The 24,200-nt window shown below is 37.6% G+C and overlaps 1 protein-coding gene across 1 annotated transcript; it reads right to left on the bottom strand.

Annotated features, from left to right (window-relative positions):
- Window positions 1–21,661: 21,661 nt before the first annotated feature.
- On the bottom strand, window positions 21,662–22,511 carry LOC108985457 (NDR1/HIN1-like protein 12). The gene has a single exon (XM_018957761.2). The coding sequence runs from the start codon at window positions 22,417–22,419 to the stop codon at window positions 21,766–21,768; it is 654 nt and encodes a 217-aa protein (XP_018813306.1). The 5' UTR covers window positions 22,420–22,511; the 3' UTR covers window positions 21,662–21,765.
- Between the last annotated feature and the right edge of the window lie 1,689 nt (window positions 22,512–24,200).

Here is a 24,200-nt window from a genome sequence, read left to right as displayed (position 1 = left end):
CAGGCGCATGCATTCTTCATAGAGCCTCTAATTCTCATTAGGCCTGCAAAGATATACTTCCAACACTTACTAACTTTTTATCTTGCATCATTGTTGAGCTTTCACCACACATGTTGGCATTCTGCGGCTGAATCAGCCTATAAACACTCCTAACAGAAAACCTGCCACTAGATTCCACACCCCATATCCACCTATCATTGGTTGGCAATGCTGATAATCTGATCTTGAGGATATTATCAGCCACAATTGGATTGAAGAGAGCTCGGATAGATTGTCTTTTCCAAGAGTTAGTAGAGAAATCCACAATAGAATCAACTGTAGCAGCCTCATCAACTTCCACCCGTCTATTTCCATGAATTTAGGTTGTAAAACACTGAAACTTGAAACCTAAGAATCGTTCCAAATTCGAATCTACTCACCTAACCCCACTCTGAATCTGCATCCCTCTTTAAGCCATTTCTTACCTGCATAAATCCCCCTCCATACATATAAAGGGTTAACTCCTAGTTTTGACTCCAAAAAAGAATCATTTGGATAGTATTTTGCTTTAAAAGTTTTCTGCAGTAATGAATTTTCACCCTGTAAAAGTCTCCATCCTTGTTTAGCTAATAGAGACATATTAAAAGCATGCAACTCCTTGAATCCCATCCCCCCTCTGAATTTAGACACACATAGCTTTTGCCAACTCAACCAATGGACTTTTTGCTCATTACATCGTTGACCCCACCAGAATCTAGCCATCATCCCTTCAAGATCATGGCATAATCTCAAAGGAAGCATGAAGCAACTCATTACATAAGTGGGAATAGAAAGCGCAACTGCCTTAATTAGAATTCTCTCCCTCCTTGTGAGAGTAGTTTTTCTTTCCAACTTTGAAGCTTATTCCAAACTCTTGTTTTAATACTTTCAAAAGCTTTGGTTTTAGATCTCCCAACAAGATTAGCAACCCCAGATATGTATCATATTGCTGGTATCTTCTCAGCCCCCATAAATCCAACAACTCTCTTTGCTTAGAAGCTTCTACATTCTTTGAAAAAACCATAGCTGTTTTGTCTCTATTAATTTTCTGTCCAGAAGCAACCTCATATTTTTCCAAAACAAGTTGCAGATGCCTAGCAGTTTCACCATCAGCTTTGCAGAAAATGATACCATCATCCGCAAAAAGTAAGTGTGTAATCATGGGGGCTCCTCTACACACTCTAATGCCTCTTAACAACTGTTCACATTCAGCCTCTTTGAGAAGAGCAATTAACCCCTCAGTACATAGAAGAAAAAGGTAAGGGGATAGTGGATTCCCTTGCCTTAGTTCCCTACTAGGAATTATAGGACCATGAGTAGCACCATTGATCAAGACAGAAAATGATACAGTTCTAACACAAGTCATAATTAAGTCCACAAAAGTGTTAGCAAAGCCCATTTTCTTCATTATTTTCTCCAAGAAAACCCACTCCACCTTATCGTATGCCTTGCTCATATCTAACTTCAGTGACATATACCCTTTCTGCCCATACCTTTTAGTTCTCAAATAATTGACCAACTCATAGGCTAACAATACATTATCAGTAATCAAACGACCCTTCACAAATGCACACTGAGATTATGATATAACAGAAGGCAAGAAGACTTTCAATCTGTTCACAATGACTTTGGACACCAACTTATAAATTACATTGCATAAACTTATAGGTCAGAAGTCAGAAACTTGCTCACAAACGTTTTTCTTAGGAATCAAACTAATTAACGTATGATTAACATCTCGGGGTAGCATACCAGTATTTAGTGAATCCAAAACTGTAGCAGTAACACAATCTCCCACAATATGCCAATAGGATTGGCAAAACAGGGCTGACATTCCATCAGGACCTAGAGCCTTTGTTGGGTGCATTTGATCCAAAGCCAACTTGACGTCCTTTGTAGCATAAGGTCTAGTAAGCTGTGATTCATTTCAGCAGTGACTTTTTGATCAGCACATCTCAAAACTTCATCTTGACCTCCCTGCAAAGAAGAAGCAAATAAATCTTGGAAAAAATTAGTCACAAGAGAATCCCTTTCCTCTCCCTCAAGCCAAACTCCTCTCTCATCTTTTAAACTCCTAATCATGTTCCTTTTCCTCCTTTGGCTTGCTTGTGAGTGAAAAAACCGTGTATTTGGTCTCCATCTTTTAGCCATTGAACTCGAGACCTTTGTCTCCACATCACCTCCTCCCTTTCCAGCCAAACATTAACTTCATTTCTTGCCTCATTGACTCTTTCTGAATTAGAACAGATAGCATCCAATTGTTGCAGGTTCTCTAGTCTCCTTCTTGCCTCAGCCAACTTTTCATGCACATATCCAAAAGAAGATTTATTCCAAACTGCAAGTTTCTTCCCACATCCTTTAATCAACTTTGAGACAACCTCCATGTTGTTGCTATTCCGAGCACTACCCCATTCCCTCTCAATAATCTGTGCACATTTCTCCTCTCCAACCCACATTACCTCAAACCTAAATTTTTTTGGGTGCTTTCCCCTAATTAAAGGCAACCCAGTCTCAAAGAGAATTGGTAGGTGATCTGAATATGTAATAACACCATGCCTAACCCTTTCTTTAGGAAAGACTTCCCACAATTGTTGGTTTCCGAAGAACCTATCTAGTCTTTCACTAATTCTCTGTATGCCAGTTCTTCCATTACACCATGTAAACCTTGGTCCCTGAAAGCCCAAATCTTGCAATGCACAATCTTCCATCACTGCTCTAAAGTTCTCAAGTTGAGCATAGGGCCATGGCCTTCCCCCTCTTTTCTCATGTAAATATAATACCTCATTGAAATCCCCCCCCACTAGCCATGGACCACTAGTAGATGGACATAGTGTCCTCATGAGATTCCAAGTAAGATATCTATTGCTTGCATCAGGGTGCCCATAAACACCAGTAAAACGCCACTCAGCCAAGTCAGATTCTTGAATACAGGCATCAATATGGTATCGAGAGAAAGAACTAATAGAAACAGAAATTTCCCTCTTCCACAACAAAGATAACCCTCCACTACGCCCCACACAATCAACAAAGAAACAATTGACAAAGCCAAATTTATACTTACAAGTGGTCATTGCTTGTGCACGCATCTTAGTCTCCTGAAGAAACACAAGATCGGGATCTTCTCTAGTGATCAGATCACGAAGTGCTCGAATTCCCTGTGGGTTCCCAAGCCCACTGGAATTCCAACATAATATTTTCATGGCTGTTGGTAGGGCTGGGATCCAACCTCTGCTGATACTTTAATTGGAACCTCATGAAGTTCACCCTCAACAACATCCTGAAGGTGAATCCTACCTTTATTCGAATCCTTTGCTGAACCACCATTCTCGCTCCTTCGTTTGACACAACTCGGGGAATGGGAAGAAGAAGATAGAAGTGCCTTCATAACAACCCCTTTCTTCTTCCGTCGAGTACAGTTGGGTTTCAATACCTGAATTCGGGATGGACCCGTTGAGAAATCCACACATGCAAGACCCAATTTGCTCCTCGCAGATCCACCTTCAACCATAACTTCACGGGCCATCACTTCATGGGCCATAGAATCCTGGAACGAACCCATATCCTGATGAAGCTTCTGGTCCAATTGAGAAAGAGAGCCCAGCCCTCCCAAAACAACACCTCGCACATCGTCTTCCGCAACAATCATCCTCGCTTCAGCTTTCCCTTTCCCTGACTAATGCAGTACATCTACCATGACTTTTGATTTGGAAGTTGCAGTAGCAGTTTCCCTTAAAACATAGCCATCATTTTGCTCCACAGCCTCCGCAAATGACGGTTCAACAGTTACAATTGCAGTTGCTTCAGTTACCAATTCCTCCATAAATTCCCTAAAAACTGCTCCAGTCTCAGTCCATCCATCTTTGTTAACTGTCATGTGTGGAGGATCCGCTGTGGACGGTGGACGACGATTGCCCTGATCCAAGGCTTTACTACCACAACCTGCACTCCGCAACCACTGGCCATAAGGAAAGGTACCCCCATGTTCAGTAGCATTCCCCCGCTGATCACAATCCCTATATGCATGTCCAACTTACCACATATATAACAAAAATCTGGTAAGCGTTTATAGGAAAATCGAATCCAATAAGGGCCATTTGATCCTAATCGAATATTTTTTCCCCGTAGCAAAGGTTTGGACACATCCACACAAACACGGATGCGCATAAACTCACCCCATGCGACTTTGCCGTTCGACAAATCCACTTCTATGACTTTGCCACACTCTCCACCAACCAACCTTCCTACAGTTTCAATCCGACCCATTAGTGGTAGATCATGTAGACATATCTAGAATACCGCCTCAGTTAACTGTAGACTATGCATTTGTAGGGAACCATCAAATTCTTTAAACAAAATCAACTGTTTATCAAAAGACCAAGGCTCGTCCCTAAGCACCCTATCTTTGTCCCTATGATCATCAAATTCAGCGATAATAAACCATGAACTCAACTCCTGCAATTTCATTGATTTACTTGGGCGCCACACTCGCCTTAACATTTGTTTGGAATCCTCTCTATTATTGTACTTAGAAGTCAATAATTGAACAATCAAACACCTTTCACCCCGAACCATATTTGTTTGCAATACATCAGCTTCGACTCCAATAATCTCTTCCTCCATCTCGGAAAGCGATAATTTCCCACACAGATCTTCCAAATCATCAGCCATAATGCAAGAAAAGAACAACAACAAACAGCTTGCACAAAGACAGGGGACAAAGACACTACTCGTAGAAACGAGAGAGGAAAGCAATCTAACCGTATCGGACAACCGTTAGTAACAGTTATGCGAATCACCCTGAATTGCTGGACCAAATCCAACTCAGTTTGTAGGGAAAGCCACCCGTTGTTGATGACTCTCATCTAATAAACCAAATAATTGCTATTCTGGGTTATTCATTGAAATGGTATAATTCAATGCGGCCTATGTGTCCCAACGTATATATTGTTTGTGATTATATATATATATATGTGTGTGTGTGTGTGTGTGTATAATACACTGCTAAAAGGAAAATAAAATATAAATGGAGAACTATTTTTAGGAGGAGTCCGAACAAAAACATAAGGAATGTGAGGAATTAATCAACCCATAAGTGGTCCTAACGTCAAGAACGTGATCTCACAATGCATGAACATGAAATTAACAGAACAAAGAGAAATTGTATTTTAAAATAATAAATAAGATGCTTTTAGAAGATGCATGGCTTGATGTTTAAGGTATATTTACACAAGAAGATTCCATTTGCACGTTAAAAAAAAAGAAAAAAAAAAGAGAGAAGAGCCATTAATTATCAAATCCGAATCCATTAATGGCTCCTAGCTTACTTGAGCCAAAACTCAATTATTGGAATTACATCTCAAAGAATAAGAAACCAAACTAGCAAGCAACATATAATATATTTCAAGATTTTGACGTAGCTCAGCCATGAGGATGCAAATTATTACTTTGCCCTTGCGCAGCAAAACATTACCCAGTATAAGACAAATCGTTTTCATCATTTCTACTCAGATATAAGACCATTGCAATCCCTTTTATTGCTTTATTATCTGTAGTTTTAGAGTAGGCTAAAAGCTAAAAAAGTATCTAGCTACTCAATTGTTATATAGTATTGGTACTGCATGGCAAATGAACAAGCAAACGACCTATCATGCAGTCAAAATCTGACATCTCACAATAAAAGTTGAGAAAAAAATGAAGCAGATTCACATGAATGAACAAAAGAAGAGTAAAGAAAGTAGAAACTAATTTACCAGAAAAGACAAAGAAGAGAAGAAATGTTACCTTGTGATGTGAATATATCTGTGATGGGAGATCGATAGTACTAATGAAATGCTACCAACTTGTACTAAATGGGCACTCCTCCTCTTCATTTAATCCTTATCCTCAATTATGATACGGCATACTATCTGCATATGAAATAGACTAGTTTCAGACAAAATATCAAAGGAGATATGCTTTTACAGCACAAGGCCAATTACTAGCTAGCTATTAATTAGAAATTAATTAAATTCTTAGGAACCCAATTTCCGCATATGAATAGACTATGAATCAGGCCAGGAATGAGTTAATGGTTTTAGTGGATCAGATTGTAGAAGTGGCTTAAAACGATGGGAAAACTAATCTGTCAGGTCAACAAGAAGAAAAAGAATTTGAGCATGAGGTGTCGCCTGAACTAAGCGAAGACTACATATTATTTAAAGTCTTACATTTTGTAAAAAACTATATGCGAGAAAATTTTAAAATTCAATGTGTTTTGGCAATGTATAATTAGGTTGGCCTATTTATATTATAATAAGGCCCGTGTAATAAAGGAAATGCAATCAATGCCTAAACACAAAATATTCTAACCTATAATATTTACATAATATTACCATAATATTAGGCCTATGTAGAGAAGGTTCAGATCCGGTCCATCCGTGAGACCCAACTCCACCTGACCTGGAAATCTGGTTGAAGTAACTTGTGGGTCGAACCCGCTGAAACCGACTACACCAACACAGGCTTGTTCTTGTCAAATCTCGTTCTTGTTGTCTTCGTCGTCTTCGTCTTCGTCATTACCTTTGACTTTGTTGAACACAGGCTTAGTAGCAGTAGATTGGAAACCTAGAGGTTGAGGAGGTGCTTGGGCTTCGGGGTTTTGGAGAGTACCTCCTTGATGGTTTCTTCCTCAGCTGAAGGAGGGGTTGCTCGACTCCTTGCTATAAAGCTCCAGCCCATTAAGCAAGCTTCTGAGAGCTTAACTTCCAGCATTTTTAATGTCCTTCATCAAATACACCAACATCTACTTTCCCATCTTTCATGTCCATTAAGCTAGTAGGCACGTCCTTCTTGCAGAAGCCTTGAGGTGGACCCATTATCTGAAGCACTTACCGATTTGTCATTTGTATCAACACCCACTAATCAGACAAACACAACCCTTGGATCCAAGAATGAATGCCCACTTCAATAAAAACACGATTATGCTTGAAAGTTATATGATTTTGATGTGGGAAATGCATTAATGCTCGTAACAACATCGCCACCTAAGCCATTATTGGTTTGAGCACAAGAATGGGACAGACAAATTTAACCTAGAAGTTGCAGATAGAGAAGATGACGTTGTCTACCTGATTTGTCGTCATCAAGGGCAAGGGCGTTTTGTTCTGATTTGGGTTTGTTTTGTTATGGAGATTTACCGCCCCCTGCCCCTGCCGGTGTCTTGCTTTGCAGGGTAGGGCCAATGGGGGCAGGGCAACGGGGTGCGGGCTCCACTGCCCACACCTAGTATGTAGTAGGCATTTGCATATTTTGTAGCCTTCCCCTTTCTGAACATGAATAAATATGTTTTGATCATACGTTTATCTTATGTTCATTTTTTGTTTTCCAAGACTTTGAAATTGATTGATATTTATCCCTGACTTATGATCCTAGTGTGAATATCTATATCTTTGTGTGGCTAAGTTTACCGTGCATCAATAATCATGGGATGAGATGTAGTTTCCGGAATCATTCCTACAAGACGTCGCCATAAGCTTCAAATGGATGAGGGATTCCCAGTGAATGATTGGGGTGAGGGTGGTATCGTGTTGACTTCACCTGATAGTTGAGATGTAAAATCCCCCAACGTATCACGTGTTGGTGTTTTCGAGTTGGTTGGGGGTTGGCCTCTGTTGGGGTTTAGGCAAGTTGGCTTGCACCATGTAGATTGGGTAGAAGGAATTTTCCTGATGACGAACGGTGGAACAACTCATCCCATGTTCGCCCATCAGGCAACGTATGTCTCTGTGATGAACATCTATATGATGACCATCTGTGTGATGAAAATTACACCTATGGAACCAATATGATTTTATGGATTTGACCTACTGGAGTGAAATGTGATTCCATGCCTAAGTAATACTCATGCCTTAAAATATGTTGTGTGAGAGGGTGTCTCCTCGACGGATGAATCATTGTCATACTTATATTTATGTGTTTCACTAAGTGGATAATTCCTCACCATGTTTTATGGACCCCTGTGTCTATGCCTTAGAGGGCGATTCCTCACCAAAGCATACAAGATGTGTCTTTTCACTATTTACATGACCTATTCATTGCATCTTTAGGAGTATTATCTTTCTTTAGCAGCTTTTCTCATGGTTTCCTAACCTACCAATGGTTTTACTCTCAGAACCATAGACTTTGATGCTGAGTTAGAACCAGGAGTGATGCTAGAGAAAGAAGATCCGACCCCATCCGAACCTTAAGGATGGAGGCTTGTCTTTGTTGTGGGAGTCATGCATCATTTTATGTTGTACTTAGTACTTTCTAAGGGGCGACCAGTTGTATTTGGTTTATTTCACGTTAGGAGATGAGCATAGGATTTGGGTTGTATGTAACTCTATGTTAATACTTATGAGGAATGACAATAATCATTTCTAAGATTGTGTTTTAGATTTGTTGTACTATAAGGTCTAGTTTACTGACTAAACCTATAGTTTTTTCATTGTGATTTTGTATCTATATCCAAAACAGGCACTTCCATATGGATGGGGCATGCCTAACCCGAACAAATCATGGGTGTTGACCACATGACCGGCATTCTTGGCACCACGAAATCTCGCTAAGAACTTATCGAGGGAAGGGGCACCATAAGAGCCACTCTCTCAAGGTGAGCAATAGTCTAGGACAGACTAGAGCAGATTTGGGATTTTTCCATAAGAACATGAAAAGTGGGTTTGCAAAAATGGTCACGACTTGAAAAGTATGGTCCAATGCCACGTGGAAGACCTTCATTCAAGGAAGGGCTAAGGAGTTGGAAAGCCTTAAAGAAGTGCGGACCATGCCCTAGCCATCTGTCTATTTCATCCTAAAGTATGATAGTTGAGACTCAAGGACTCCTATCCAAGTATACCTGGAGTCAGAAATTAGTCAGAATGACGTTTGTAAGTCCCGCCCTAAAAAAAGGATTTGAACAAGGGGAAAAATCACACTTTTGAGATCTTGTGAAACCAAATTCTTCAAAGGAAGTAAGGAAGGAGCGATGCAACGAAGTAATGAATCCGACGTTTTGAGGTGGGTTAGCTTCTAAGACAGAATGTGGGGTGAATATTGTATGTAAGAGGCATCTGCATTCTATAACTTTCCCCTTTTGTGAACATGAATAAATATTTTTTTTTTTTATCATTATGTTTATCTTATGTTCACTTCCTATTTTTGAGACTCTGAATGTGTTTTCTGCTTTCACTGATTTATGATCACTGTGTGGAAAACTATCAATAATCATGGGATGAGATGAAGTCCCCTGGACCATTACAGCGAGACAATGCCTCAAGTTTCACACGGGAAGGAGAATGCCTCATGGTGATTGAGGTGGAGTGGTATCATGCTTGGCCTCACCTGATAGTTAGGTTGTAGAATCCTCGGCATATCACATGTTGGTGTCCTCAAGTTGGTTGGTCGGGTAGACAAGTCTCTGGTGCAACATGTTATCTCTCTTTGAAAGTTGACATGCGTTTGATTACAGGAGAGCTGACTTGCACTATGTTGGTAGAGTGGAAGAGATTTCTGTGATTCCGACAGTGGAGTGGCTCACTCCCCATTGGCCTATTAGGCGAAGTATTTATGTGTGACGAATATCTATGTGATGAGCATCTGTGTGATGGCAATTGTGCCTTTCAAAAGCAATAAGATTTTAAAGATTTGACATACTAAAGCGAAAGATGATTCCTCACCTAAATAGTATTTATGTTTTAAAAATACTAAGAGTCTAATTCCTTGAAGGGTGATTCATCGCCATGTTTATGGGTCTATGTGTCTATGATAGAGAGGGTGATTCCTCATCAAGCGTATATACATGTGTCCTTTCACTACTTACATGAAATTGTTCATTGCATCTTTAGGAGTATTATCTCTCATTAGCAGTTTTGTTATACTTGTCAAACCTACCGATAATTTCATTCTCAGAACCATAGACTTTGATGCAGAGTTAGAACCAAGAGTGATGCTCGAGGAGGAAGAGTCAATCCCTCTTGAACCCTAAGAGCAGAGACTTGTCTCTTTTGTAGGAACTATGCATCATTTTGAGTTATACTCAACACTTTCTAAGGGTTTACCACTTGTATTCAGTCTGTTGCCTATTGGGCCATAACAAGCCATTTGAGTTGTATATATTTCTAAGTTGATATTAAAGGAGAGTGATGGTAATTATTCCTACTTTGTGATGTAGTTTTCTGGTACTTCAAGGTCTTAACTTACCTACTAAACCTATTTTTCCCGCTGTGATTTTACATATATAATCCTACATGTGCACTTCCATCTAGACAAGGCATGTCTAACCTGACTAAACTCTGGGTGTTAACCCTTTGGCTGGCACCCTTGGCATCATGAATCCTCACGAGGTCCTTTACACAAGAAACAGGGTGCCACAAAGACCCTTGCCTTCCATGACTCTTCTTCTTCCCTTTAGTTTCTTCCTCTGTTACGTTGCAGTTATTTGTAATGGAGCTTTTTAATGAATTTCCGGCCACCGATTTTCTCCTCCAAATTAATGGTGTTCTGTAACTCTTGAGAAAAATTTCTTTAGATCATAGAAATGCCATGAAATCCAGAAGGATTTAATGAATCAACTAATCAATTAAGTTTTAACCCGTTAGCGTGTTCGGATCCCGATCCACAACAGAGACAGATTGCCTTTTTGATTTATTTGAGGCTCTTAAGAGTGTAATTTTATGAAACGAATTTCACCATTAGACTCGTATGAATATTTAAGATTTTACGTTGCAATAAAAAGTTTCAAATTTTTTTTGTGAACAGTAACCCCTTCAAGAGAGTGCCATGTGGCGTTTGATTCAAATAATTGTCAAATCGCCATGTAGGATGTCCAAATCAATCTAGAATCACTAGAAAATATTTTTGAACACATGGCACAATCTTAGCCATCCATTTGGAAATCCAATGGACACTTGTCAAGAGGAGTACAATTGTGTAAGTGATGGAGTGAAAACCAAGGAAGTGAATAAATTTCTTACACAATTCACTATTCAATCCACTGAAGCACTATTTGGTCAACCACAAGGAGAGTTTCAATCCTAGTGAAACTCCAAACCTATATGTGCAAATCGAAATCTCAAATGGTTAGTGTAACCAAAATCCTAAACCTCCAAACCCTAGGCTTGTGGCTGATTTTGATTATGTGATTCTCACTTGGTTTAAGCCACTTCCACAAATAACCAACCATTCAAGTACACTCTCTGATACCCTCATCTATTCCCTTACATTTTGGTACATGCATCTGACCAAGAAAAATTAGATTTGGACTAAACCCTAACCGAAACCTCATTGAAACCCCAAATGGAATGCCATTCTGTTAGACTCACATTAGTCCAGTTGAAACCCTAAATGGTTAGGATCAAACATGCTTATTTATAATATTTGTAATTTTGGAGTTTTACTTGCTGAGATTTATAGATCTCACTATAATAGTCCCAACTACTATTTTTTCCAAATCGTAGACGATGTGTCAGGGATCAGAGTACCCGTGCACAACCAGCTGGACGATGTTGAATAGACCGAGGAGGAACCTTGGGGAGCTCATGGAGTTGATCCTCTAGCTTTTGGATTATATTTTTTGGATCTGATAGTTGAGTTGTGCGAGTAGCTTGGCAACTAGATTCAGTTTTATATTTGTTTGTAAGTATGGAGTTCTGTCTCCAGAACTATGTTATTTTTTTTACAAACAAGTTGAACAAATTTTATGACTTTTGTTTATGTAAATATTAATGGAAAGTGTTTATGTTTTGGGATTAATATTCTGGTACATTGTGTATTGCTAAGAAAAAACTTATCCGTTGTGATTGTTGCATATCGTTAGAAACACGCTAGGTGCATTGCATTCTTAGTTGTCATGAACGAGAGTATGTAACCTTGAGTTGCATGTCCTGATGCTTAGGTTTTCTATTGAAATTTGGTTGGAAGAACAAATCAATGGCTGGGGCTTTGGGTGTTTTGAATTTTAAACGTGAATTGGGTTTCTGATGAATGGTGGATGTTTAAATCTCTAGTTGGTCTAAGTTTATGAAATAAGAAATTTTTATAAATGGTTTACATCATTTATTTAGGTTATGATCAGAATGTTGTCATTGTCAAGTGTCGATTGGTGTATCCAGGTAAGTGAGTTTAATTAACTTGGTATTTTTATTAAAAAGTACTTTTCATCACTATATTTTTACTAAACATGTTTTGAAATGTTATTATTTAGAAAATCTATTTGCATTGCACAAAAATTGTTGCATAATAAGTCATTGAAAAATTTCATAGAAGATTTTTGTAACTTCATGTAAAGTATAGTACAATTATATTGACATGAAAACTTGTATGACATTTTTATGGAACTAATCGTATGATAGGATATGTGATATTTATATTAGTATGTTACCATTACTATATTATATTGGAGATGATAACTACATTGAAAGACTTTGAGAATGTCTAGACCACTCAATAAGAAAATGTATAGGGGGATAATTACATTGAAGGACACTGAGAACGTGTAAACTCTAAAATAGAGAACTAAATGGAAAAGATAACTACACTGAAAGACATTGTGAATGTGTAGATCCCAAATGGAGATTAGATCATGAGATTGATAGCTACCCTCGAAGGGGTAGTTCCCTAAGTGAAGAAGGAAGTGCTTCTTTACTTAGTATAAGATTTTCTATTTACGTTGAGTACTATGATTTTAGTTATGGTGTTTGGTTCAATTTATTTATGATTTAATAATTAAGGCTCATATGTTACACCGAGCTTAATAAATCCTACTTAAAGCGGCTCATATATACCTTCTACCTGTAAAATTTCTTATTTTATAGATATCAAATATTAGTATGCAAGTAAGGAAGTTTAGTGGACACCGGGAGGGTTAAAAGGAATGCTATAAAATAAGTGTTATCTACATAAAATAGTTAAAGTTTTATTGAAAATTTTATGAATGAACAATTTGAACTCAATTTATTATATACAGAATTTTGTAGTTCATTTTTTATTTTTTATTATTCAAGTTAGTAATACAACGTTAATACGACATCAATAATTCAATTTTCAAAAACATTGAGACATGACATATCATCGCCAACCATTCATAAAAGGACTCTACCAGCGGGCCCTTGGACGTACCACTAATTATAAATTTGTTAGTTTTTTTTTTCATTTTCTTTATAGATTTTTTTAACATAATTATTAAGAGAGAATAAAAAATATACAATTTTACTGATAGTTATTTCCTTAATTATTAAATAAAAAATTAAAAAATAAAATAAATGTATGAACCATAAAATTAAGAAAGTAAGCTCATAGGTTGAATTAGCATTTTCCTTCGTAAAAAAGCTTCGTCCAAGTTCTTTCCATCTCATAACCAAACTCGAGGGCAGCAGATGGATTAGATTTTGTACAAACTAATATAATAACAGCAAACAAGGCTTGTTAATCAAACAGACTCTCTATTGCACATTCTATAAATTAGCAAGATATTTCCCAAAACCAGACTTTCTGAATTCAAAGATTGGTTATAATCCTTCCTATACTTGGAGAGGCATATGGGAAGTAAGAACTGATCTTTTACTGCAGGGTTGTCAAAAGAGAGTAGGGGATGGAAAGACATAAGGATTTGGCATGATCCATGGATTCCGGGCTACGAAAATTTAATTCATGAGCAACGTATGATGGATGAGAATGTTGAGTTGCCTAAAACTGTGGACTCCCTTATTAACATGGAAACCAGATGGTGGGACACTCAAAAAATACGAGCTTCTTCAATCCAATTTTAGCTGAGAAGATTCTGAAGATTGTTATTCGTCCAGTGGGATATGAAGACAAGTGGATGTGGACTGAGGAGATGAGTGGTGTTTTCAGTGTACGAAGTGCCTATAAACTGTTGCAAAACAGAGTTAACAATGTAGAAAGGGAGATTTCTAATAGCAATATTTTTAACAAGCTTTGGAAAGCAATTTGGAAGTTGAAGTTACTATTGAAAATTAAGATCTTTGCATGGAAGCTGTGCAAAGATTGTTTACCAACTTGTTTAAATCTGCTTAAGAAGCATGTGGACATTGATTCTAAATGCAGTATGTGTTCTGATCAGGATGAGGATGTGGGACATGCTATTGTCTATTGTTTTGAGCTGGTTGAATTTTGGAAATATCATTTGCCAATTCTATTTGGTGTACCGAGACCTCTTTACTTTGTTGATTTAATCCTACATGTGTAGCAAATGGGGAATGCCGAGGAGTTGTAGAAATTCTTTTTTAATAGCATGGAGTTTTTGGATTAGGAGAAATAAAAAGATACATGATGCTGTTTCATTTAAGCCTAAACAAGTTGTAGATCATGCTATTTCAGTACAGACTTGTTATACTTCTTTTTCACAACAGAAGAACATAGACCAGATTAAATATTGCTGCCATTGGAATCCTCCTCCTGTAGGTTTTCTTAAACTTAATGTGGATGGTACATTATTCTATGATCAAAAGAAAGCAGGGATTGGTGCTGTGCTTTGAGATGAAAGAGGGGAAATTATTTTTGCATCCAGTAATGTGGAGTTCCATATTGAAGAGCTTGATACAATTGAGTTGGTGGCAGTGTTAAGGGGTTTACAGTTATGTCTTCAGTCTGGTATAAGTTATAAGTGGAATCAGATTGCAAGCTACTAGTGGATGATCAGCAACAAGAGTCCTCACAAGCTGCATCACGACTAGAAACTTGGTCTTAGAAGTCAAAAAGTTGACGTCTTATTTTAATGTTTGTACATGTCAGTTTGTTAATCGGTTGGGAAATAGCATTGCTCATAAGTTAGCTAGAATGGCTTGGAATATTGACGATTTGATTGTATGGGGAGATTCTGTAGCTGAGTCTACTGTCCAAATTATTTGGGTGGAGAAGATTTCTTGTAATCCTTGATACAATATATGAGAGCCTTCTTATCAAAATAATAATAATAATAATAACAACAGCAAACACCATATATTTGAAACATAAAATCACAAAGGGCCCACAATATTATTACACAACTTTCATTCATTAGAAAAGCATTATCTTACAAGAATGACCAAAAGCAAAAGTACTGAATAAAGTATGCGAGCTGGTTTGTGCAAGTACTTAATTGGAATATCGTGGGAGATGATGTATGTGAAACATTCATGGATGCTTTAAACTCGGATAGATAGTTAAATGAGATTAATGAGACTTTATCACTCTGATTCCCAAGATAAAAAATCCTACAAAAGTTATTGAATCAAGATCATTTAATCTATGTAATGTGCTGCACAAGATTGCATCAAAAGTTCTAGCCAATCGATTAAACAAAATTCTGATAATATCTCCAACATAGTGCTTTTATTCCAGGATGACTAATTTTAGACAATTTGATAGTAGCCTATGAATCAATGCACTCCATGCACAATAGGATAAAAGGGAGTGATAGCTACATAACCTTGAAGTTGGATATGAGTAAACCCTATGATAGGATAGAGTGGCAATTTTTGTGATGTCATTAAAAAAATGGGGTTTGCAAGTAATTAGATTGAGTTAATCTTGAAGTGTGTATCCATGATCTCTTATTCTTTCATTATCAATGGTGTTTCACAAAGCTCATCCAGGCCAACCCGGGGAATGAGGTAGGGTGATCCTTTATCACCCTTCCTTTTCATTCTACACTCCGAAGCACTTAAACAACTCAACCAAGCTTAAAAATCTGGACTCATTACTGGAATTCCTATGGCAAGTGGGCAATTTCATATTAACCACTTATTTTTTGTTGATGCAGCTTGTTGTTTTGTAAAGCTAACTCATTGGAATAAAGTACACTATCGAGCATTTTGGAAACTTATGAAAAAGCCTCATGCCAAAGATTAAATAAAGACAAAACATCAATTTTCTTCAACAACAAAACCAGAGAAGACACTAAAGACATTATTACCAGCATTGTTGGAATCAAATCCACATATTCTTATAACAAATACCTTGGCTTGCCAGCTTTGGTTGGAAAATCTCGGTTGAAATTGAAATGACCTGATAGAAATTCGATACATGAATTTCTTTAGACCATAGAAACTTGAAATCCCAAAATGAATTAAGGCACTTAGGAGTATAAGGGGATGCTTGGGGAATGAGATGATATGAGAAATTTGTGAATAGTAGTGAAATGATTTGAGTTATGATGTTTTATTGGGGTTTGAGAAATGAACGAGAAAAAATTGAATAAAAATGTTATAAAATTAAAATATTGTTAGAATATAATTTTTTAATATTGTATTTGTTTTGGGATTTGAAAATCTTGAATTATGTTTTGTGTTTTGATTGAAAGTTTGAGAAAATTGTAATAATTATGTAATAATTAGATGAAAAAGTCAAAAATATGAAACTGAAAAATATTTGTACCTGTTTGAGTGATATTTGGGAATGAAATGAAATGAGATCATGGGATGAGATGAGACCTCTTCCAAACAACCCCTAAGTTTACGAAACAAATTGCACCATTAAACTCGTATGAATATTTAGAACTTTACGAAGCAATAAGAATTAGTTTCAAATTTTTCCAGTGAATAGTAGACATGATTGCCTTTCTATTTAATTAATGCCCTTAGGAGTAAATTTTTTTGAAACAATTTACACCATTAGAGTTGTATGAATAATTAGGATTTTATGGTATAATAAAAAATTTCAAATTTTTTGAGTGAATATTAACCCTTTGGGAGAGTGCCTTATGGCAATAGGTTCAAACAATTATAAAATCACTGTCAGTTAGGATGTCGAAATCCAGTTAAAATCACTGGAAACATTTTTAGTTGGATACATGGCACATCGCTAACCATCCAATTGGGAACCCTAAGACACACGTCAAGATCATTGGAAGCCAACCGAAACCCTAAATCCATGGAGGAAACGAAAACTTCAAATTGATTTCCAAACCCTAAACACAGTACCCTATTTTGATTAAGTAATTTCTCACTTGGTTAAATCACTTTTACATACAATCAATCACTCAATTACACATTCTTACACCCTTAACCACTCCCTTACATCCTTGTAATTACATTTGATTAATAGAAATTTGATTGGAACCAAACCATGACCAAAACCCTAACTAGACCCCAAACTAGATGCATTTCGGTTAAGCCCCATACATTTAGTACCATCGAGACCAACCACAACCTTAGCTCAAGCTTCTTGAGCAAGCTTTCTGCTCGTGACAAGGCCTAACCATGGCTGTCATGCCACCTCATGACTAGTCCAAATATATAGTGCCGTGATGGCAAGTCAAAAAGCCATCCATCACAGCCTCACCCACTCAGCCTTTAGCAGCTGAAAACAACCTTCACTTTAGCTTTTTTCTCCTCCACTTTCACAAGCCAACCACCCACCACTTGGTCATTCACCTCACCTACCTATATCAGCCCTTCACCTATACCCCACGTCCATCCCATTTGCCTCCACACTTACATGTAAATGTTGGCCCCCGAGTGGGGTCTCGCGCCACTGGATATTTCTAATTTTGCCGGCCGAAGTCGTCCCGGCCAGGATGGCTGGGTTTTCCTTCTTAATTAACTTTGGGCCTTACCCGTTGGGTTGTACGTACGTTCAAGGTATAACTGGTGCTAGTATATTTTTACGTACGTTGAAAATTTTTGCAGTCAAGATTGAGTTACGTACACGATAATTTATAAGGTAATTGACTCGAGTCGCATATATTTTGTTTGAATATGAAGAGAAAGATCAATATTAAAGATGAATCGGACAACACCGAGAAGTGAAGAAACCGTGGGCTTGACTAATTAATGTTTGTATGTACGTAATTTGTGATCGATTGCCCTTCGAGAGCGCTCCATCAGAGAGATATCTTATTCATTACTCATAGTGGACTACAATGAAACTTCTTTGGGTTTAACGCACGTAGTATAAATCCCATGCATGCATACTCTTAATGCTGTGCGATGACAGATCATATCAAATTTACAACAAACCAAAGTTTATTTTGATTATTCAGAAAGCAAACCGTTTCCTGTATATTGGCGGCAGAAGAAAGTCACCGGGCCATATTGAGGCAATCACATGCAACTTTTTGTCTCCTATACGGCTTCCTCTCCCGCGTACACATCAAAAGTAAGCTAAAGTAGTAATACTACTACTTCTTCACGCTCCCACCCACCCTCAAATTCAGTAGTACTGTCATCTCGTTATGATGATTTTTTTTATTGACACCGGATGTCTGAAAATAAAGTTCTACCGGATGTCTGAAAATAAAATCGTGATTAATTTGGAGGGTGTCATCAAAAGCTTCTCGTAAATGCAATTCGGATAATTCAAGAGGTTGAAATTCTTCTAGTTTGATGACCTCTAAAAGTTATTTGGACTCAAAAGACTTTGAACTTTAGATCTGGAGAGAGCGTACCCAAAGACCAAGAACTTTATAACTTGATCTACTCTTAAAAATTCTTAATGAGCCAACTCTTAAAAATTCATTTAAGTAGATCAATTAATGGCTACTTTTAGTCGAATTCATCGAACTTTGAAACCTAAGACAAGTGGTACTGTACGTTACAATAACTCTTTTCATGTGTGAATCTATGTATATATATATATACATATACATATATATATGAAAAATTATTCTCATCAACTACTGTGCTAAACCCCACACCCCACGTGTGAACCGGGTTCACTAAAAAAAAATCGGTTCTGCATTTTCTTCTCCCTCCTCAAGAAAGCTCCTTGCTTCTTCGCCTTGGTTAATTGCTCATTAACCGAAAAAATCGTATCCTTTAGATCAGGAATGATATGTTAGTTGCAAAAATCGTATCCTTCAGATCATAAAGTACGATGTTAATTAACAGCAAAAAAAAAAAACATGTTAGTTGCATATCTTCTTGCTGATCAGGAATGACAAGATCTAGAAGTGGAAACCCAACTAAAGCCAAAAAAAAAAAAAAAAGATACATATATATAAAGACAGAAAAAATTTCAATAATCCTTAAATCAGCCCTAAGCTAGAAAGTTGTTCGTCTTAAGGAAATGAGATCTAAAAGGGAGGTAGGGAGAGAACTTACCAAGTGGTGGAGGTGGGAAGTGTGGATGCCAGAAGTTAAGAGGAAAGAGAGAGTGAGGGAGAGGTAGAGGAAGATAAAGATGGCGGAGGCCAAGAGTCTTAAGGTGAATCCAAGGCTTCGGATCGATCCTTCGGCATCGGTTATCCTCTCCGAAGTGCGTGTGGCCCGAAAGGTGGACATTTTTTCTCGAGTTTTCTACCTTTTCTCTTTTGCTTTATTGATTGCTAATTAAACTGTGTAAGCATGTTTTCTGAGTGTGCATGGGCTGTCACCCACACCTCAGACTCTGATTCTAACTTGGCAACATACTATTACTGAATAGTGGGAGGGGCGACGCGGGGTGGAGCTGGGCAGAGGGAGGGGGCGACCGGGGGTGCTGGGCAGAGGAGGTTCAAAACGACGCGGGGTGCTATAAATTCGAAATGCATTTTCTTTTCCCTCAAAACGACGTTTCAGCATTTAAAAAAAAAAAAAAGAAGATAAAATCCATATCAAAGTGTGGGGTGTAGAATAGTAGCAGAAGAACTATATATATATATATATATATATATTTTCTTTTTAATGAAGAGACAAGATCACATGTTTAATAGTGACCCCAGTTCAGAAAAATCTTACTTATGGCGAATGAACACCATTTCAACATCCAAGATCCACAGGATTACAAAAATTCAAATAAAAAACAGCCTATAAATCAATGACCAAAACAAGGAAGAAACTAAAACCTAAGTCAACCGAAGCTAAGATGGAAAGCCAACCATTTCGTAAACAACGTAAAAGAAACAAAGACGGAATGCACCAACGTAAAATTAAAAGTAACGAAGACAAGGTCCCTTAGGATGACCGCACCAACGTAAAAGTAACGAAATGCCAAACCAACTGCAAACAACGCGATCGACTCCACGTAAACAACGTAAACCCACGTAAACAACGTGAGCGGCAAACAGACCACTTACCTCCTTCTTATGTATGGTAAACCGCACTTATCCAAGCGTAATATCCCTTTGAGCTCCCTTAGGATGTGATTCGACATATACTCATGCGTCATCCTAGTGCTACCACCTTTAGCGAGCCAATCCGCAGCTTTATTCTCCTCTCAAAACACTTGTTTAAACCGAATATTAAGACCTCAGGTGAACAAGATTATTTCCTCACAAAAATCCTCTAAGTACCAAAGCTGACAGCTACCTTTCTCCAGCCAATTCACAATTAGAGATGAATCTAATTCAACAACAATATTCACCAAGCTCCTAGCCTTTCATATGCGCAAACAAAAGGGGACCCCCATCAACTCAGCTTTATTATTTGAACCAAATCCAATATATTCAGAAAACGCAACAACCAGATTTCCTTCATGGTCACTAATCAGCCCCCCAGCACCCGATTCCCTCGGATTTCCAAACTACTACCATCTGTATGTAATTCGAACCAACCCACCTCTGGCTTCTCCCAAGATATTACAATAAACTTTTTTTTTCGAAAGAGATATAGCTGGCAAGTTTAAGTCTTCTAAAATAGCTTGGTCTCGTTGATGCAAAATTCTTGACTCCCTAAGCCTCAAACGAATCCACTGGAGCCAATATTTAACCTTCTTCCACAAAACATTAAAACAATCCTTGTGTCCCTCCATACGAGCCGAACACCTCCACATCCATAGATTCCATATTAAAATACCTGGAACCAGCCGAATCAAATTACCAACCTTTGATAACTTATTTGTTCTTCAAAACCAAGCTTCAACAGTTGCCAGACAAGACCGATTAGGCACATAGGGAACACCCAAGAAACTGGAGCACAATTACCAAAGTCTAGCCGCAACCTTGCCATTGTATGGAACATGATTTAGGTCTTCAAAACCTCGTTGTGGATAGCACACATTTAGAGGCTAAGGGAATTACAATACGCCTAATCCTTTTATCCACGCTCAGGCTATTGGTCATTGCCTTCCATAGAATAATTTTACTTATCATCCTCACACACCACATATCACATCTATTTTTTTTTTCATTTTTCCTATAACAAATAAGTGGTGTATAGATGATAAAGAAAACAACTAATTAGTTTAACAAGAATAAAATAAAATAAAAAATAATATTAAAATATGTAAAGTGTGTGGTGTGGGATGATTAAAATATGCAAAAATTATATATATATATATATATATATATATATTTTATTTTACGATTCTACCTAACTTCTTCTTTAACCTTTTTCTCAATTTAAAGAGATCAATACTTAGGCCATAAGAGATCAGCTTCAAATTAAAGCAAGGAAAGGGAAAAATAGCTTTTCCGTTTTGTCCATAATTCAAAGGTAATTGAGTGGCTTAAGTCGGCCTCTTATTACTTATTAATTAGATGAATAGATCTGCATGATCATATGCTCAATGTTGTCGCCGCGTGGCTTGAAAATTGGCTAAATTCAGAAAGCGTCATATTGAAAGTTGTACCTTTACTCTTTCAAATGCTCTCTTTCTGCAGATCAGTGCGTATCTGAGACTTGCCTATAGCCTGCCTTTTTCAGGCATTCAATCGGCCATATTTTCGTTTCTTGTATAGAAAATAAAATAAAAGACCGATATATCGAACTTGTTTGAAAAGAAGTTTGAATAATTGAAAGCTAGAGAGATTCCCCAGAAAAACTGAGAGATTTTCGTACACATACCACGCGTACAAAGATAAAAGAAAAGTGGTGATCATTTGTATTTGGAGTTGCAACGTCGTGAGCTTATGTAGGATCCGTTTAATGTATGGAATCGAAGTTCGCAACTCAGGTGGCACCAGAACTTAACCGAGCCAAGCAACCCTACTCTCCACCGAGTCCTCGATTTCCCTTTCAAATCGAACGTGATTTCGTTTCTCTTCAACGAAAAGTCGAGTTGCTCCATTCGAGTACGATCCAATGGTATTTGCGACGATGGAATCACATAATTAAAAACAGTAGAACTATTCTTACTCACATCGAAGGGGCCGGCAACTAGTTTTGCTATTTGTAGTGCATCAAAACTGAGGACGAAACTTGTATCGGAAAAACTTGCATGTGCTTTTGCGTTGTCGTTCTCCGCCCTGATATCAATGGCCATTTGGATTTCGAGTAGGCCGGCTTGATCATAACGAATGGTACTGTCCAAATGGGCGGACGTGACGCTGATGAAAGGCACCCTTGGACGTATGATCATGTATCCAACGAACACCACGATGCCTGTGATTATCACTGCTATAGATAATATCGTGCAGATTATGGCTGTGACCCAAACCAAGGGGTGGGTTCGAGGCCTAAACCTAAACCTGTCTTTCATTGGGAGCGATTGAGTGGCTGGTGCCGGCCGGAGATCAGTACGTGGCAACATTTATGTTAAAGGTAGTGAGTGGAGGATTTTGGAGGGCTTGGCGAGGTAAAAGGATTAAAACGAATGTGTTAGGTTCTTAGCTCTAATTGGTAGGGAAGGTTTAGGTATATTCTTTTCCTGGTTTTAAAGCATCTGTACATGAATATGATCATCATGATTTCTGTATATATAAAGTGTAAACCTCTGTATCTTGGAATCTTGTCTGCTTTATTCTCAAAAAGCAAATACCAAACTTGCATTAATGCTGATTACTTTTTCTTCTGTTTCCTTTCGTTTTCTCTCCCTCACTTGTTTATGAACATGAGGTGCAATAGTCGGCCGCTTCATGAAACAGGATATGTACCAAACTTCTTCGTGTTAGGAATTGTATCCCTCATGCATGCGCAACATGTATATGGGTTATGTTATCAACGCTGGAGCCCAGCAAACGAGGAAAGCAAAAACACTACCGAAGGAGAAAGTTTTCCTACTCAATAATACAAGATACTTATACTATATATATACTGTATTTTGATAGAATAAAATACTGAATATGGAATAGTTAGCAGCAGAAATAAAATAGCACGTATATCCTGTCATGGTGATTCAAGAATAAACAAGAGCCTAGAAGAAATCTCACTTTTAGAAAAATATGTTAAACGTGAGTATGTAGGAAGAGAATCTTCTGGCCTATGCCTTTTGATTGACGTGTCGAAGGTGTATACAGACCATTTATTTATAGGCTAGGCTAGGAACCCTTTAACAGAATTAGACTTGAACTATTCCTCCCATCAAGAAATATGAATTATCCATTACTAGTTGTTCAATAGAAATAAAACTCTTAACACCCAAGTTTAATTGAATTAAACTTCTTAACAAAATGTGGCATATGGGTCACTCTAAATAGAATTCTAACATTTTCCCACTTGACTCTCGTGTCACACAAATTTCCATATAGGGTGATACAAAAACAAATATGACCTAACATTGTTTATTTCAACTAGTTATAAAATACTCCCACTTAGATAAAGAATACTATACATGATTCATGGCGGTAAAGCCCTTTATAAAGTCAAGACATCCCTTCCATGTATCACATGTACAATACCCCTTAAATAAGTACCATAGTCACAAACAATTTTATGAGTGAACTTCCAATAAGTCATTCTGGTCCTACTTTACACTATCCCCATGGATAAAAATAATATGCACAAAATAACTTTATTTTCGAAAATAAAACCAAAAAGAATATTGTATGTCTATAGACCAGAGAAACTAAATATAAAAAAAAATTGACAAGTCCCATATTGTCCACTTGACCCTTGAACTGCAGTACCAGTAAGCCTCTGGTCATGGGATCTGCAATCATCAACTCAGTATTTATATGTTCAATAAACACCTCATTACTCTTAATGCTCTCTCTAATATTGAGGTACTTTAGGTGGATATGCTTACTTATGCCACTGCTTTTATTGTTCTTGGAGAAGAAAACTGCAGTAGTGCTATCACAGAAGATCTTTTGTGGCCTCTCTACTAAATCAACAATCTTAAGACCATTGAGGAAATTTCTCAACCATAACGCCTGTGTATAGCTTCATAGCATGCCATGAAATCTACCTCCATAGTAGGCGTAGCAACAATAGTTTGCTTACAACTTTTCCAGGATATAGCACCCCCAGCAAGTAGAAAAATATATCCTGAAGTAGATTTTCTGGTGTCTGCACATCCGGCAAAATTTGAGTCTGAATAACCAACCACCTCTAAATGGTCAATGTGTCTGTAGGTCAATCTGTAATCCTTGG

This window comes from Juglans regia, chromosome 13, assembly GCF_001411555.2.
Source record: "Juglans regia cultivar Chandler chromosome 13, Walnut 2.0, whole genome shotgun sequence".
Taxonomy (NCBI): Eukaryota; Viridiplantae; Streptophyta; class Magnoliopsida; order Fagales; family Juglandaceae; genus Juglans; species Juglans regia.
Note: the sequence above shows the minus strand (reverse complement) of the source record. Positions and strands in the feature narration are given on the sequence as shown.

Excerpts from the sequence above, each read along its gene's own strand:
- LOC108985457 (XM_018957761.2), bottom strand. The coding sequence starts at position 22,419 with ATGTTGCCACGTACTGATCTCCGGCCGGCACCAGCCACTCAATCGCTC.